This window comes from Papilio xuthus, unplaced genomic scaffold (genome assembly GCF_000836235.2).
Source record: "Papilio xuthus unplaced genomic scaffold, Pxut_1.1 DF825928.1, whole genome shotgun sequence".
NCBI classification, from domain to species: Eukaryota; Metazoa; Arthropoda; class Insecta; order Lepidoptera; family Papilionidae; genus Papilio; species Papilio xuthus.
This window is the reverse complement of record NW_013532721.1, coordinates 8,514,362-8,532,614: the sequence shown is the minus strand read 5'-3', so window position 1 is coordinate 8,532,614 and position 18,253 is coordinate 8,514,362. Positions and strand designations below refer to the sequence as shown.

Sequence of the window (18,253 nt, the reverse complement as noted above, 5' to 3'; positions counted from 1 at the left end):
TATTTAGACTGGCAGATACAATTCTGTCACTCTGTGTCTTAACAAATAAGCTTTGTTGTGGTTCTCAATTACAAAAAAAAATGTTTAGAACCATGGCTTCTGAACTAGATCACCCTATATGTCACGAACCAATACCTTTTCTACCAATCTGTAAATGCTGTCGTATTTCGAACGTAGTAAATAAATTCAATCAACAACCAAAGTATTTTCTCATAATATTATATGTTTAAATTAAAAATATTTCCTTATAATTGTAAAAGAGAAGTTCACTAATTAAAATTTATATGTTTTCTAATCTAATCGAGAAAAAAAAATTGAGAACCAATCATTGTAGTAGATTCTCGGAGTTTGTCAAAGTTTTTAATGACAAAACCATTGAAGTGCTCAACGCAATAGATTAATCGGAATGCTCATAATATTACTGAGATTAATATATTGTTTTACCCATAATTCATTATTTTATATAGGAATGGATTAAAATAAACTTACAATTTATTTCAACATCATCATTAGGAGCTCCACAGCCATGGGTGGATCTGGACTTGTACCACATAATTTCTTCACGGTGCTCTAACTTGCAACCATTATGTTAACACCAAACACAGTCTATAACTATTCCATGAAAACAATGAGAACATGCATATAATTGTATTTAATCTCTTAGCACGAATACCCGTTCTGTTGGGAATTCAAACATAATGAAACTGTAGCTTGATGCCTTTTTCAATAAACCTTCTCGCGGCGATCCAAACAACCCAACGGACCTCACTTGTCAAATTAACAAACTAACTTATCAAATAAACCATCGCTTCAAATAATTATTCGTGTAACATCAATCTGGAGTGAAATTAACTAAAAGGACGCCTACAATACATTAAAAACATGTGGTTTTCTAAAATTTTTTGAGCTATTGCATTTTCGCGCACTTTTGAACTATTTTGGAAATATTAAAGAGGGTCCACAAATAGATTTTATCAAACCATTTAGAACTATTCCATTATCTTAATAATTTTTTTATATTTTAAATACTACTACGTGCAGGTCATGTAAAATGCAGTTGTTGTTGATTTATTTAGTATAATTAAATAAATAAATTTAGTCAATTTTCAATTTGCGATATTTTTCATACAAAGTTTTCCATAACTTGTACGCCTTTGAATTTGGGATAGGACCCATTTTTAACTCATCGTTTATGTAGAGAAAGTTAATCTGATTCTTTTTGCTCGGCATCCAGCGGAAGTGTCGATTGTTTAACTTCGAATCTGGCGTAGGGTCCCTGGAATAAAACAAAAATGTTACTGCAAATGTTAGGAATACAATTTTGCCACAGCAAAAACATATGGCAATGCCACTATATTAAGGTTACATATCCATTAAAACATTTCATTATTCATTGCGATGTAATCCTCGTAATATATAAAAGGCTCAGAACATACATTTCTAAGAAGTAGGTACTTGTAACCTTACAAATAACAATTACTATTATAACTTATCACAAGGCATCTCCTTGTCATATAATCATTGATTATTATTACTTATGAAGTATTCTTAAAAATTAAAGTCACGTTAACGAAGTTAATTGAGTTCCAAGACATCTAAGTACAAACTTTTATATATATAAAAATAGTTATAATAATTAAGAAATAAATGCATAGCAATATCAATGTATATCAACATACCCATATTTTGCAAAATTGGTCCATAAGGTTGTCATAGTATCAATTATTTCCATATCTTTTTTGTTAATTCTAAAAGGTAGCAGCATTGCATTGAACAAATAAAACAAATCATCTCCATGACACGCCCCATTTTCTTCTGCAAATCCTGCTCGCTTTTTAACAACATTTCTAGCACCAGAATAATCAAAGTAGTAATTATAAACTACAGCATTAGCTTTTTCGATGAACAATTCAGTCTCAAATATAGGAGGTATTTCGAAATACAAGTGAGTGTAAATATCTGATACGTTCATTAATTTCTTCATGCTTACTTTATCATCGCCAAAATAAAACTTTTGTATTCTTTGTGCTTCAATAGCTGCTTCATCCTCCGACTGAAATAGCAAATCGGACGCGAACAAATATCGTCCGTTTCTCTCTTCGAGCGATTCATCCGTGTCTCCGGATATTAAAAAGAATCCCTCCTTACTGTTTGAACCGTAAATTATAGGAACACTCTTGATTTTTTTTGTTAATAAATTGTAAGGTAAATCATTGATTATAGACTCCTCGCCAGGAATTATTTCTTCGACGCAGGGCAATTGCAAAAGCTGCGTATCAAAATACTTGGTAAGTGGCTTCTTTGCTTTCGCTGTAACTAATTCTTTATACGACATTTTAGAAAATAATTCATATATTTTTAAGGGATCCTGAGTTGTCAGTCCAAAATTTTGAGCTAGAAGGCTAGCCACCCAGACAGGATTTCTGTTAATCGACCAATTTGCAGTAGATGATCCACTTTGAATAATTGCTCTATTGATTAGCCCATCTGTAACGTTGCTGGCCAATAATATGGCAGTTGACGTTGCGCCAGCACTTTCACCGAATAAAGTAATGTTATTCGGATCTCCCCCAAAAGCTGCTATATTTTTTTTTACCCACCTTAAAGCTGCTACTTGATCTTTTAACCCGGCATTGCCAGGGGCTTCTTTTATTCTTAAACAAGTAAAACCTAGCGCTCCTAATCTATAATTTAAAGTGACTAGAATAACGTTTTTTTTCACTAAGAAATCAGGGCCATATAACAATTTTCCTCCTCCCCCCAATATGAATGCTCCACCGTGAATGTACACCATAACAGGCAATGGCTTTTTAGCAAACGCCGGAACATAAACATTTATTCTTAGACAGTCTTCGGAACCGAGAACTCCGATGGGTGTTGATTGTGGACAGAAATGTATCTCGTCGACTGCCTTGAACACACCATGCCATGATGGAGGCGGACCCGGAGCCTGGAATTTGTTTTATTTCATTTTACATTTACCGGACACTAAAAATATATATCTAAATTAGAGGTAAATTTTATACGAAAGAAATTGTAATTCAGATGTTTTTTTTCTTTGATTTCAAATTTTAAAAATAGAATACAAATAATAAACCAATATCTCTCTTTGTTATACCAAACTGAATGATTACGTGTTTACAAGCCGAAAGATTAGATTATTCAAGTAAGTACTTTTATCTGTACGTTTTGTCAACTTCTGACAATTTTATAAAAATATAACATAAAATACTTTATTTTAAACAAATAGTAATGTATTTAATCAGTTGAATTGTTAATTACTGTAACAGGTTTCTTGATATATGATGTAAAGAATTGAAACCGAAATATTGATTACTTTCACTGATAAAGGCTATTACGGTTAATAATTTAATTATATTAATGCTCTCGTCAATTAACAAGTTAACGTAGGAAGTATTTGATGAAAGAATATTCATTAACTAAAGTGAAACCTGAGTGCTTGGCGTATGAACTACAACAGTACGTTTGTTTAATGGAAAAATATACCTTGAACCGCGTGCTACTGTTTGTGGAAGCATAAGGTATGCCGATGTATTCGAAAATAGTCCCATCAGCGCTTATTTTACCGCTCAAAATGCCTTGCGCGATGGTCACTTCGGGCGCCGGCTGGTCGATTAAGTTCGCAGCGAACAATGTAAATAGTACTAAATTCGTTTTATACTTCATGTTCACACACAATAACTTTTTATCACATAGCACAATAGTTGTAAAGTTAACTTTGTAGCGGTATAATTGACATGTTGTTCTGATTATTTCACAGTAATCGCCATGATAGTGAGCTCGGCTTTGTAAACGCGTGCGGTGCACGAGCGTTTTGACCTTCAACTGACTTAACCTATACACAAATATAACTGAGTATACGCGACGATCATTTGATTGCTTTTTTACATCGCACCTGTTGAACTCTTTTAATTATACGGTTAATTATATATGTCATAAAGACATTGTTTATTAATAAACATTAATGTAAATATTACTGTTTATGTATGTTTTATTCTGACCTAATTTATATTAAGTAATTAAAAAGCAAATTAACTTAAAGGTTTCACTCGACGGCGCAAGCGACAAACAAAGCAATTAATATAAAAAATATTAATTCGAATTTAAAAACACGAATTTACTTAATTAATTATTGGTGGTACACCTACTGCAGGGTTCATGTTATATTTTCAAAGGTTGGGCCCTTTTGTCGACTTTACAAAGGGAATTTGTAAGTCTCACATTGTGCCCGCCTGGGCATACGAGTATTAAGTAATATTACAAATGACCACGGGCAAAATCCTAATGTATAAAGAAAGCATTACGTATTGTTGCCTAATGGAAATCGTAAATAAATAAATAATATGCCATCATAATATACTTTAATCTTTAATATAATATTTCGTTATCAATGAAAATATATCCTTTTTTATAACAATTGACATAGCTTGGCTATTATTGTAAAAAAGACCTTATTTTCTTGTGTACTATATACGGTTGCCTTATCCCTTGCGATGAATTAGCACAAGTTGCATAAAAGAAACTTTGCTATTATATTTTGAATATATATAAGAATTAACTCAAGGCGATAGAAACAAAGTATTATAATCAAAACTTTTTACTAGTATGATTCATGTCTCACTTATAACTTTCTTAAGTAACTTTCACATTTTTTTCTTTCTCGTCACTTATGAATATAAAAGTGGTGAATTCTGCTGAGACAGGGGCGGACCCTTGAATTGATTCGCCGTAGAGCGATTTGCATCGCAGACGGAGAGCGCAGTCAGCTATTACCGACGACTCAAAAACTAATCCTCAAAGTGCTAAGAACTGAGTGGCCTTTGGTCATTGGAACTATAAATGTCATAGAGTCGACATCACAATAATTTTATTTGCTACATTTTTCCCAGTGATAATAATGACTATACTTAAGTTGATGACGAAGTAAACAATTTTTCATTACAATCGTAAATTTGTATTGTTTAAGTTACGTTTAATATCGTTCAATTATGATGTTTACTTTTTATTAGAACTAGAATAGTAACCTTACCTTTGTACACTGAGAATTGTTGCAACTGAATAAATTAATAATAAACATTCCATCCAAATTGATATATAAACACGGCTAAACACTGACGTATATTCGTCCGGTGGCGGCACCGACTAGTTTCGAGCCCATCGGGGGGAGCGAGTAGCTCAGTGAGCGACGGGCCGCGTCCGCGAAATAATACCAGTACCACTCATCCTGATGAAGGGCCCACGATGGGCTCGAAACTAGTCGGTGCCGCCACCGGACGTACATACGTGAGTGTTTATATATCAATTTAGTATAATGTCTCACGAAAGTTTGAATAATTTAAACATTCCATCGTTTGTTTTGTCATCGCCTAATTAACAAACAAATCTTTGCGTTCCAAAAGTGATAACTGATTGGGACATAGTCAGTAACGTTTTATTTGTTTTGATGTTAATATAGCGGTGAATAAATTACAAGTGAAGAAGTGTATGGCGGCAGTGAAAGTGTTATTTGCATTGAAATTGCTCAGCTTTATTGAATGAGAGGACTCCCCGAAGGATGCCGTTTACTTTTCTTAATGGACGTGTCGATTTCTATCTCAACACAAATAAAGCAACCTCCGCTCAGAATCTCGTCTCCTTTCTATCGGCTGTCGAGGAAATTTTAAATCGAAGAGGCTTTCAGTTCTTATGGTAATTTGACCCGTGCCTATTGAATTCCCTATCATTGATTAAGGAAATAAAAAATTCTCGTATCCTGATATAAATTGCTTCTAACAATAATTTATATAGACTACATAAGGATGAAAAATTCAATCGTATAATTGATAATAAAATAAGGTCACTTGATAAATTATTTGTGAAGTTTTAACTTTTACTTACGTAAAATGTAATCCTTTGATGTTCATTTAAAATGTAATTAAGACCAATTTGGACGAAAAAGGATAGTGAAAAATAAAAGGTCATTTGGCTAATATGAAATGCCACCCTTGCCACTTGGTGGCTAGCTAAACAGGCCGTTCTCTTCTCGTCGTTTGTCCAAAATTTACTTGAATAAATTACACGAAAGGCGAAAACTGTTGAATTTTAACCCGATCCCGCACGTGACCGCCCGAAGAATAGCGTCGCGCTGAATTTTAATAATTTATACGTTTGCATATTATTAAAATGACGAGCCAACAATGTGTATAATTATTAGGGTACTTATTCCATGAAAATTCAATACTTTACTTTCATATGACGATTGGCGGGAAAAATCAGTAAACAGTATGGAGGGAATGCAGGACTTTGTTCTGTAGTGGAAAAAAAGTTTGACAATATTATTAAATTATAAAAAAAGTAAGTTACAAATACACTGAGCTTTTACTAAATACCAAGCAAAGAATCCTAAGTAAAATTATCTTAACCCAAGGAATGCAAGTAAAGTATACTTAATTTTAATAACGAATTGCTCAAGATTTAGTATAGCAAGCAAGAAAATTGAGAAAGTGATGAATAATTAAAACACGTTACAATGTCTTGAATCAACTCTTGATAATTATTCTGATACACGTCGTCAACTTCGTAAGTGACAAGTAGGTACTTAAGCCACGGGCACGAAATTAGGGACGAGCGGGGCGACGCCACGGGCGGAGCGGGGCAACAATCAAAAGTGTAGCACAATACAGCGACACGCATGAAACGAGCGAGAGCGGAGTAGTAGTCTCGATCTGCTGTCGTGGTGCTCCGCTCATCGCTTAGTTTGTATCCGCGGTCTTATTATTAGTACAATTTATGTCTTACCAGTTTAATGTTAATTGCTTTCTATGCTTTTCTTACGAACATTCTTAAATGTTAATTAACTTTAGTCATTATATTTGATTCTCGAATTCGCAATTTTTTGGTTATGTGTTTCCTAATATTATTATGAACATTAGATTTCTTTGCTTGTTCGGGAATAAGCATCTGAAAGAAATCCGGTTAACTCCAAACTGCTCAACTGATTTTAATATTCTTCCTATCTTTCCTTTCAGCTTTAGTTATACTATGGATTTATCTTATAAATTAGCAAGGCAGAGACGTGTTTCAAATTTATTAAATAGAAAGCTTTCTATATTTATCATAAAGAGTTTTCCATAATTGATAAGGCTTCGGATTCGGCATTTTTCCCATCTTCAAGTCATCGTTTATATATAGGAAGTTCATTTGGTGTTTATTACTTGGCATCCATTTGACTTGAAGTTCTGTTTCATCCGGGGTTGGCTCCCTATAATCAATATTCATGGTAATTTTCAAAAATATATTTAAGCATCATAATATTAATATTTATAAGATAAGCTTACCCGTATTTAGCGAAGTTAGTCCATAAGGTTGTCATTGTATCTATCATTTTTTGATCCCTTTGAAATAACGTTACAGGTAAAAACAATGCTTTGAAAATATAAAATAGATCATCGCCATGACATGCTCCATTTTCATTAACGTAACCACTACGCATCTTCATAAAACTTCTTGATCCTGAGTAATCGAAATAGTAATTGTATACTGTTGTGTTTGTTCTTTCGATCAGAAGCTTCGATTCAAACAAGGAAGGCATTTCAAAATATAAATGCGTGTACATATCGGACAGATTCCTCATATTCTTTGTACTTATATCATCATTTCCAAAATAAAATGTTCTTATTTTCTGTGACTCATTTGCTGCATCATTTTCTCTTTTAAAACTCAAATCCGACGCAAACATGTAAAATTTATTTCTATTTTCATACATATCAGACCGATATTCGGATATCAAAAATAAACCTTCATTGCTAGTAAAACCATAAATAACTGGAACACTTTTAGATTTCTTATTAAATAAATTATAAGGCAAATCTGTCAATACTGCTTCTTCTCCATCTATGTTCTCTTCAACGCACGGCAGATGCATTAGTTGTGTATCGAGGTATTTCAGAGAAGGAATTCTTACATTTGTTCCTACCAGTTCTCTTATTGATAGCTTAGAAAATATTTTATATAAATCCAATCTACTATCAGCGCTGTAACCTAAAGCTTTTGCTAGAAGTCTTGCTACTTGTACGGGATTTTTGTTTATGACCCAATTAGATAGAGCCGGTCCGCTTTGTACTATAGCTCTATTGAATAAACCTAAAGTCGCGTTGCTCGCTAACAACAAAGCAGTAGATGTAGCACCTGCACTTTCACCAAACAACGTTATATTATCAGGATCTCCACCAAAAGCAGCAATATTTTTCTTCACCCATCGTAGTGCTGTTATTTGATCCTTCAAACCCGCATTGCCAGGAGCTTCTTTTATACCGAGGCATAAAAATCCGAGTGCACCCAATCTGTAGTTAAACGTTACTACTATAACATCTTTTTCTATCAAGTAATCAGGTCCATATACCAGTTTCCCTCCACCGCCTACAATAAACGTACCACCATGGATGTATACCATGACTGGAAATGGTGGTTTTGCCATTGTTGGAACATAAACGTTGATCTTGAGGCAATCTTCGACACCAATGTATCCAATATAAACTGGTTGTGGACAGAAGTATATCTCATCCACCGCTTTGTAAACTCCCTCCCATGAAGGCGGAGCACCCGGTGCCTAAAAACAAATCGTTATTAGATTTGTGTATCTTTTTTTGTATTTTCAAAATTATAAATACCTTAAATCTCGTACTGCTGTTTGTAGTAGCATAAGGGATACCAATGTATTCGTAAAACATTCCACTAGTACTTAATTTTCCGCTGAGAACTCCTTGTTCTATCGTCACTTCTGGCGCCGGCTGGTCAACTAAGTTTGAGACGAGTAGAGTAAACAAAATTAAATTCTTTCTGTGTCCCATTTTTTAATACATTCATATTATTATATATTAGTTAAAAAATATGAGAAAATGTAGTTAATATATAATATTAATGGAACGTATCGGACAGTAGAAGCGCACACTCGCTATAAACAACTGATTAATTTGCTACATTTAGCGACGAGATGTTTTTCTTATGAATAGTTATCATTTGTTTATATTGACTGTTATTAAACCTAATTATTGACGCCGAGTAGCGACATTATTTATTATTGTTTTCTGACCTTCGAGAAATTTATCAAGTAATCAATATGTTTTCTCTTATTTAATCTGTAAGTTTTAATTAATTTTTTATTTCTTTCACATTTTAATTTGTAAACAGTTAAAAAAGTCAATGTTTTAAGTTGCAACAATGTTATATATTTTATAAACAAATAAGTTATAATTTGATAACACTTTGAATAGGTCATTATAAAAGTTAAATGTCTCGTAGAACAAGCAAACACCTACTAACATATATATTTTCTTATTTAGAGAAGGGACTTTGTCAGTTATAGACCACACCGTCTTTGAGTCTTCTAATTTACTATGCAGCTACTTTATTTGTCTTGTCTGTCCGGAATAGTGTTTAGCCACTGACATTCCTCTAGTTCACCAAGTGTGACGCCTATATCCTGCACGAGAAAGTCTACAAGCAAACTCTGCGAGTACAGAGTATCCGTATTTCATTAGCAATTGAAGCACGTGAAACAAATGAAAACACGTAATAGTTCAATGAAGTTTAATTGCTACATAAATGTACAATTTAAAACAATAGTTGCGGGTTCATTTAAAACTGTGAAGATTCAACTCATAACGGCGAAACGTCGAAATGGAACGAGTTTTGGGCTTTTTAATAACAACACAAAGTGCGCGCGTACGTGCTGAAGTGGTGCCGCATTGTGCCACTGCCGCTGCCGCTGCCGCTTGCCTGCGCTCGGCCACCTCCCACCTTCCACCTTCCACCTACCACCTACCAGCTCACAGCTCCCAGTTTACAACTCGCAGCTCGTAATGAACTAACCCCGTTTCCCTGCCATCAGATATTTATTCAAACGAGCAACGAGTCATTCATTTACTTCATTTATTATTATTTTTTCATTATAGGATTTCAAAAGGAAAGATGTAAGAAATAATTTACAAATCCGGTCATATTTCTGGATTATTTCAAAATTAATCTTATAGATCATACAGAAAGCAACCTTATTTTTTCTTCCAATTTAATAAAGACACTAATGTAATGCACAGTCTGAGTTTGCGACCTTAAGTTTAAATTTCCTTCATTAAATCTTCACTAACGGAGACTCTAAGTACGGCAGACGGTCACCTATCGCATAGATATCCGAGTAGTAATAGATGTTATCTATATATATTAAATAGGTTAGGTATGAGGTGACGCAAATGCAAGCTATCTAAGGTCTCATAAATAACGAGGTTAACTGTAACTTCTCTCACACAAGAGTTATCTCTAAGGAATAAATTCAACTGACCGAGCTCTGTAACTAACCGCTTCTATATTAGTCTTAGCCCCGCAACGTTGGTGAAGGAATGTGAGCTTCATTTGAATAATATTCCATGTAATTACTTACCCAATTTACTTATAACTTAATAGTTATTATTCGCTTGCTTAGATACATTCATATTAAATCATATTTTAAATGCAATATTAATGCAACATTTGCAAGAAATGCTTACTTGAGTTATCAAGTTATTTTAAATTAAAAATAGGATAAACTTTTTGTAAGGACTATGATTAATGTGTTAATGAGATATACTGTATGTGTTAGATAGTGTACAGTTCTGTAAACAGAGTTTGTACTTTAACAATGATAAAGGTGATGTAAAAAACTTACAACTAAATCAATCAATGTCTCACAAAATAAAATGGCGACCTGTCTCTTGTGATTTCACGCAGAATTATATTGTATTTGTAATAAGTTTATAATTTTGTTAGCTTATAAATATATAAATTAACTATAACACAATTGAAAAATTAAAAATGAACTCTAAATATTTATCAATGGTTCTTTGCCTGTGTTAAAGATCAATGGAAAAACCACAAAAAAGTCCAAGTTTAAGTAACTCGGAAACAAAGTATTAAATGTTTACGTAGTACAAAAAAAATTGAAATTAAATAAAAAAAAGTAATTAATAAATTAAAAAGGAATTGAGTAGACAGTAAGAAGTCGAAAAAATTTAAACTTAGGGAGAGTTTTGTCCGCAATATCTTGAAACAAGAATTAATACCGGCGAAGTTCAACAAAACTTTAAGCGACCTTTTCACGTGCGAACTTGGATCGAAAGTCATCCGTCAAAGACGACCACAGACTACGAATAGCCAGTCCATAAAGAGATACATCACATACGTTTTGTTATTTTCCAGAATACCAATCAAAAAATATAGGATATCTATACATATCAATAAAATTGTGTGTCTGTACGTAATATGCGTTGCTAATAACGGAAAGCCAATTTTTAAATTTTGTCTGTCTGTCCGCTAGTCCTCTTATTATTAATAAAATAATACAACAAGTCAAGTTGAAAGTGTAGGCAGAGCGTCATATATACAAGTACCTATCATGTAATTGTTTACGTGTTGTAATTAATTAAACGTATAACGACACATTCAAACTAGCTAATCCTATTTCCCTATCTCTGCTGACTACCAAATGACCCGAGGGTGAAGCTTCTGTGTCCAAATATTAAACATTAGTCTGGTCGTAAATTGCAAAGCTCGTTGTTGTAATAAGCTATAACTTATGCTCGTACAATAAAGGTGCTGCCGCGTATAAACTATAACTAACTCGCAGACATATTATGTTACCCGGCCGCGATCCTCGCCACGGACACTTAAATTTATTCGTGTGCAACGCGGATGAGCCTGGGAATAGCTAGCAGTGTGTAACAATATCCAGGTTAACTTTTTAAACAGTAACACGCTGTAATACAGGTGTTTCGGCTGTGGAAACCCAAATTATACAGAAATAAAAAAGGTTTATTAAATGCTTTTAAAGATGAAACATTAATTTTGCGTTTCTAGTAATTTCTAGGTACTTGAGGTAGAGGAATAGATTTTGCGGAGTCATTGAGATAGCCAACACTATTATTGAATTTATTTGTCTTCATATAAAATGAAAATAATTTATACTAACATTTAAAGAAACAGCAAAGTCCCGAAACATTTCGAGACAATAATGAAAGCGACGGCGGAGACATAACTTCATTTTATCCCCGGAGACGTTGATTGATCATCCGCTAAGTCTTTCGCGTTTCATTCATTTATAACTTGAAGAGCGAGCGCGACACTTCCTAGGTTTAAGTCTTTATTTACGTTAACCTGAGCCCCTTGTCTTGTTATGAATTCAATATTTTAATCTAATCGACTGACGAGGTAAGCAACAATGTTGTGAGACATATGAGTTATCGTTTTGAGGATTATCAAAATATTTGTGTTTATAAAACGTGGTTTAATTGAAAAGCATGTCATATAATTAATGATAAAGTCAAGATACAACAATATTGTTTAAAAAAAATAAGTAACGTTATGAGTCCGAGTGAAAGTTTATCATTTAATATGTTTGCGTTATTTTATTGCATAACACTAGAAGTGTAACAGTTTCACAGAGAAGTATATGCGCCACTAATCTGTTTTATTGTACATATTCTCTCTGTGGAGCTACATATGTTTACTGTAAAACATTACTCAGTAAAATAGTATGAAAAAAATCATTTAATATCTCGAATGTAATAACAAAGTATTCGATAATTTTATTAGAGCGTCATAAATCTCTGTAGTAACAAAATAATACCTTATCTGGGTAAAATGACGTTGACAGATTGACAGGGACTAAAGGTAATCTTTTGCGTTCGTAACGACAGCCTTCTGAGCGATCAAAAGTTCGCAATTTGTTCCCCATTTTCCAATTACAATATTTTCAACGATGAATAGATTGAAACAAGCTCTCAAGTCTTGTAAGTCCGCTGAGACGGCAATCGCTTTGCATTTTCAACCGACGTATTCAAGTCAATGCTGTGCCACTAGCTAGATGCTTTCAATGTTTCATGTAAAATTAATTTAAATGGTTTTAGTAAAGAGATAATTTCTAGTGTAAATATAATGCACATAATTTTTTTTTATATGTAATAGAAATATTTAGTCTTTTGTTGGCACAGAAGTAGAAATATCTGATTATTTTTCGAAGAATATCAATAATTTGAATAAGGCCCAAGAAATCATAAAACCGATAAGTCTTGAACGAAGGTAGTGAACTAATAACTTCTTAATAAAACAAAATTCTATTGGTATGAGGCAACTTCCAAACTCATTTAAATGTTGGAACCCATTAAATATAATTCTTATTTAACGAGACCTTTGAAACTAAATCGATTCAAACCCTTTTAAAAGTTGTAAAAAAACCTTTCATATATCCCGGACGTTATAAGAATATTTTAAAACATAACGTGCTACGTTCACTTCCTTTATACCTCGGCTCCTGAAATTCAGCAAAGTCCCGCATTAACTATTCCTTCCCTCACCTGAAAGGAATCTCCCCGGAATAAATTCAAGTGACGCCGAGATCACAGGAGGCCAAGATAATGTGTCTGCAAGCTAGTTACACTTTAAACCCTAAGCTCTAAGCTCCCTCCTTAAGTTATCGCTTGTAACACCAACCACCTCTCACGTTCACTCTACACTTTTTAATTTAAATACATTCTAAGTAAAATTATTTGCACTTATTTTATAATATTACGGGCAAATATTAGATAAGTATGTGAGTATAATATTATGACTTGTCTTTTAAAGAAAATTGAATCACTAAAATCTTCATATAATTAAAAGTTTGTAATCCTTTTTTGCTGAACCGAAACTTGATTGATTGCAACATGAATTATTTATTATATAAGTATACATGTCAGTTAATTATACAAATGTATGTAAGTCATTTTACCTTCTGACTTAAAATATTGTTGTGGAAAGTTGTCAGAGTAAACTAGGAGTTACTTATTCTGAAACAGCGATTTTAGTTAGTAGTGTTAACACACGCTTCACTCCACACATCTTGGATCGAAGCAGTGCTATAACTCTCTATATGAACCTTTACACTTCCCTGAAACTAGTGATGTGAATACTAAAAGGTAATTTGTGATTAATTCTAATAAATTTTGATGAAGATTTTTGACAATATTTATTAAGTATGAAATAATAAACATAATAACATAATTTTATCATACTGTTTTGATATATCTTTTTACGTGTATTTATCATCAAGAGGTTTATTTATCTCTATGATTTAATTATTGCTTTATTTTTATATGTTTTATTATTACGTCCGAATAATTTATATGTTTATAAAAACTAGTTAACTACAAAATAAATCATCAGTTAAAATTCCTAAGTAAGGAGCGACAGTGTATGGTATTTGATATTGATGAATAGTCAATATCACAAAAAGCATTATCTCGGCATTTATATGTAAAGCGCGTTCGCTCTCGATCTGTTTATCAGAAGATTAATATTGATCAGGCACGTCACTACAACGCGCTGGCGGTGTCATCGTTGACAAAGGCTAAACGGGTTCGCGTTAAGCTCCCATTGTCCCGTCACAATGGGCGTCTTGTTAGTTCTGCCGCTAGTAAATTGTGACGCACGTCGGCGACACTGTTTGCGAGTGTACGCGTCATATAAGACGTACACTGAACGCGACTGTACCATGATGAACTGGAGATAACCTTAAATTGGCTTATCGGTATCCTTTGGACATACACATTCATATTTTGAGTAGAATTTTGTAACTCAATACTTCGGATGTGATAGTTTAACCAAACGCAAAGCTATTTTGCGTAACGTAATAATGTCTGCGTCAGAGGTAAAGATACAGAATGTTATTTATTCATTGGAAAAAGATTTAAATAATTATAAGATTGTCGCTAAAATTTTAAGACACTTAAAAATCAATCATGTCAATATCTAATTCAGTTGAATTCTAAAATATAAGTTACTAATTTACTGATATTAATTATTCATAATTAAATATCATAACCAAGTCGAAGGACTTGGTGGGAGGCAATGTTTATTTTACGCTCAACGATTTTCGCAGGTTAATTTTCATAAACGTCAACATCCAGCGTAAAATTAGCTTACAGTTGAAAAATAAACTGACAGAAATGCAGCAGGAAAATTAATACAGGGACGTCTCAAGAAAACCTTCGTTTTTGAACAAACACAGCGGCGCGCGCCACGAGCTGCAGCGAATTACAATAACTTATTTACTGTAATCAATGGACACTTCTCATAAAAATATACTTACATTAATTTGTTAACCAGATAAATAAATATCTAAAATATATAGAAATATTGAAGTTAGTAATTTTTCAACACCAAATAGGCAGAAAACTTTTTTGAAACTATACTTTTGTATTTGTACATATAAAAACTTTTTGTACGAACACAATATACCTATCTTTTTAAGAAAAGTTAGCGATGTATAAAACATATAAGCACTTTGGTGTTTCACTAACATTATTTATATTTTTTTCTGTTACAGAAATTGTCTGTTTGTTCATATTTATAATTATAATTACCTCGTGTAAGTTACATATATGATGTTTTTACAGACGATATCTGTTTAAAATTTAAATTCTGACTTATGAGACATTTAAGTGGTATTCTTTTTTGCTATGTAAATAACAGTTACCTCGTACCACACGATAAAACTGAAGTGTGCAGCAGCACTCAACGTCCCGCGCCGACAAAGTCGTGAGGAAAAAACATTTGCGACTAGGGCCCTTACTGAATGGTAATTAAGAGACATTTTAGCATAGCGTGTGTCATAAGCCTTCAGAAATTGTCCATGCGCCGCTGCGTCGAGACGTTCTTGTGCTGCGAACATTTCTACAGCTTTGAAACTCATTCGCGAAATTAAATTGAAAAGAAGAATTAATAAACATTTTACATTTCGGTTTCGACTGCGCTCTTCGCCGCTGCGCCGCGCCGCCCGCCGCCCGCCGCCCGCCGCCCTCCGCCGCCGCCCGCCGCCGCGTCATCTCGAGCGGCGGCCTCGAGTGCGGGTACGCGAGGGGAAAATGAAATATTCATAGTTTTCATCGTTTCAGAAGATGTAGGCATAAAGAGTTGCATGTTTTTAGCGTGGAATAACTTTAGAAATGGCTCGCAGTGTGTTTTTATAAAACTTGAACTGCAATTTCCGAGATTATTAATGGCATTTGCACTTTAAAGTTAATTAATGGCTAAATTCTCCGCTCTTACGTCGAGCTGAGAGTCGAAGGCTTGCGGTTGCCGCGGCTATTACTATTTGATTAAATTTATACAGAGACGGTTAGAACAGACCGCGCTGACAAAACCATTGCTTTGAATTTCTTATTTATTTAGCGTATAATATTCTACTAATTTATCCAATACAAACGCAATAAATTTAATAATATCTTGAAACAAACTATGATAAATATTAAAAAGGTTTATGAAGACATAAACCTTACCAGGCGAGAGTTTGAGATGTCACATTAGAATTGTATTACTTTAAGAGAAATAAATATAAATAGAGATGCAATTTTCATTAAAAGGAAACACCTGCAGCTGCAATAGTATCAATTAGTTTCTCAGCAACACGATAATGCCTTTCACGTCCCATTCAATTTCGTCGAACGCTCCACTCTATCTGCTCCGTGTACCTAACACAATGGTAGCCTTCGTCTCTATTATACACTGTGTCAATCACTACTTGTACATATATACTATATACCATACTATGTACAAGCTGTAAACAGTTGTAATATAATAATTAAATGTAAAGTTATTTACTTTTATTATTCACGCTGAGTGCATTGCACGTAACAGTATCCGTGGGTTTCTGATGCGAAAATCACCGTTTAAAAGATATTATTATGTGTCTCTGTTTTTTCAAAGATAATGACAAGGATGTTTGACCCTAGAAACAAACGGTGTTCATTAACATTATGTCTGTTTTGTATTCTCTACTTTAAAGGTCCTAAGTCCGATGAAGTTAGTTGTTTTTTTTTTCGGAGTTTTTTCTAAGACCTTGGATAACTATATCAATTTATTTATATGGCTGGAAAGAAATTTTTTTTGTAAAAGCCTAATTACGTTTTATCATATCAGCTAGTTTCAGCATTTACATAATATTGCTTAGAAATGAAATAAAGTATCGCGAGTATCATAATATAAAGAATCCTCGGCGTTCATTGCTACGTTGCTCCTTCCGTGCGGAAGTTATGATCGTAACAATAGAAAATTTGTGAACAGGCCCTTTGTGATAAATGTTGAAGATATCTCTAAATACGTTTAGTATCCATTTATCGGCTTTTTCCACCTACAGTCGGAAGTATTAAAAAAATATATTACCTTCATAACAGCGGAGAGCGCGCAGACCATTGACGATATCAATAATAAAATAACACCCCCACTTCGCGATAAGGAGCGCGGGACGCGAAACGAACGGCTATAAAAGTGAAATACACTTTTAAAGCTTGTCTAAACTACACTCTGTTAACATAAATATCTTTTATATGGCCGCTGTTATTGAATACAATATGTATTGACGTTGCGTGATCGAGTTAGGAAATAATTTAACCAGTCACAGGTGCGCCTAAACAAAATAAATTTGTTTGTTTCGTATTATTTTTGTGAGATTAAGAAATAACATATTTACATTATCTATCAGCTGCTCAAGAAAAGTAAGGGTCAAAATGCGCCTCTAAGGTTTTAACAAAATGTGAGATTTGTAAAAACAAAAGAATATCGGAGAGGGAGACAGACTTATTTAATGGGAGTACAAAATGACTTCACGCTTTTGAGACTGAAAATAAATGCAGTGTGCGAGCGTGCAAGTTGTAGAGCTGTGGAGATGTGGATGTTCTACAAGGTTGAAGACACCTTACAAAGCTCTGAATGATTTCCCTCAGGAAATAAGAGCAATGGAACGTAAACCTATTTGCCCAAGTTTAGGAAGCGGAAGTAAGCATCGCTTTACCATTACATTATTGATACGAATACATTAATAGTCAAATCTTAAAATATATGCATACTAGCTGTCGCCCGTTATTTCATCCGCGCTAGAATAATAAAACTTTGTTGGTAGCCTATGTGTTCTTACAGACGATGCTCTAGATCTATCCCAAAATTTCATCGAGATCCATTGAGCCGTTTTAGGAATACCTTGTAACATCCATCCATCCATCTAAACATTTATGTTTATAATATTAGTAAAATTTATTGCATAAATAAAATAAACATATTTTTAGCCATAAAACGGATGGAGAGCAGTGTATAGGTGTAAAAATATATATTTTTTACAAAATTATAATTATATTTATTTATTAAATTATAAAACTTCGTATCCGAATATGCTGATATCTAACAAAGTATATAT

At 33.5% G+C, this 18,253-nt stretch overlaps 2 protein-coding genes across 2 annotated transcripts; both read right to left on the bottom strand.

The window, feature by feature from the left end:
- Positions 1-344: 344 nt before the first annotated feature.
- LOC106125464 (esterase FE4-like) lies at positions 345-3,870 on the bottom strand. The gene is made up of 3 exons (XM_013322678.1): positions 3,508-3,870; positions 1,680-2,950; positions 345-1,276 (listed from the first exon to the last, which is right to left on the bottom strand). The coding sequence occupies exons 1-3, from the start codon at positions 3,685-3,687 to the stop codon at positions 1,096-1,098; spliced, it is 1,632 nt and encodes a 543-aa protein (XP_013178132.1). The 5' UTR covers positions 3,688-3,870; the 3' UTR covers positions 345-1,095.
- Positions 3,871-6,484: 2,614 nt separating this feature from the next.
- On the bottom strand, positions 6,485-8,949 carry LOC106125581 (esterase FE4-like). Its single transcript, XM_013322847.1, has 3 exons — positions 8,670-8,949; positions 7,338-8,608; positions 6,485-7,261 (listed from the first exon to the last, which is right to left on the bottom strand). Exons 1-3 carry the CDS (start codon positions 8,847-8,849, stop codon positions 7,090-7,092), a joined length of 1,623 nt encoding a protein of 540 aa, XP_013178301.1. The 5' UTR covers positions 8,850-8,949; the 3' UTR covers positions 6,485-7,089.
- Between the last annotated feature and the right edge of the window lie 9,304 nt (positions 8,950-18,253).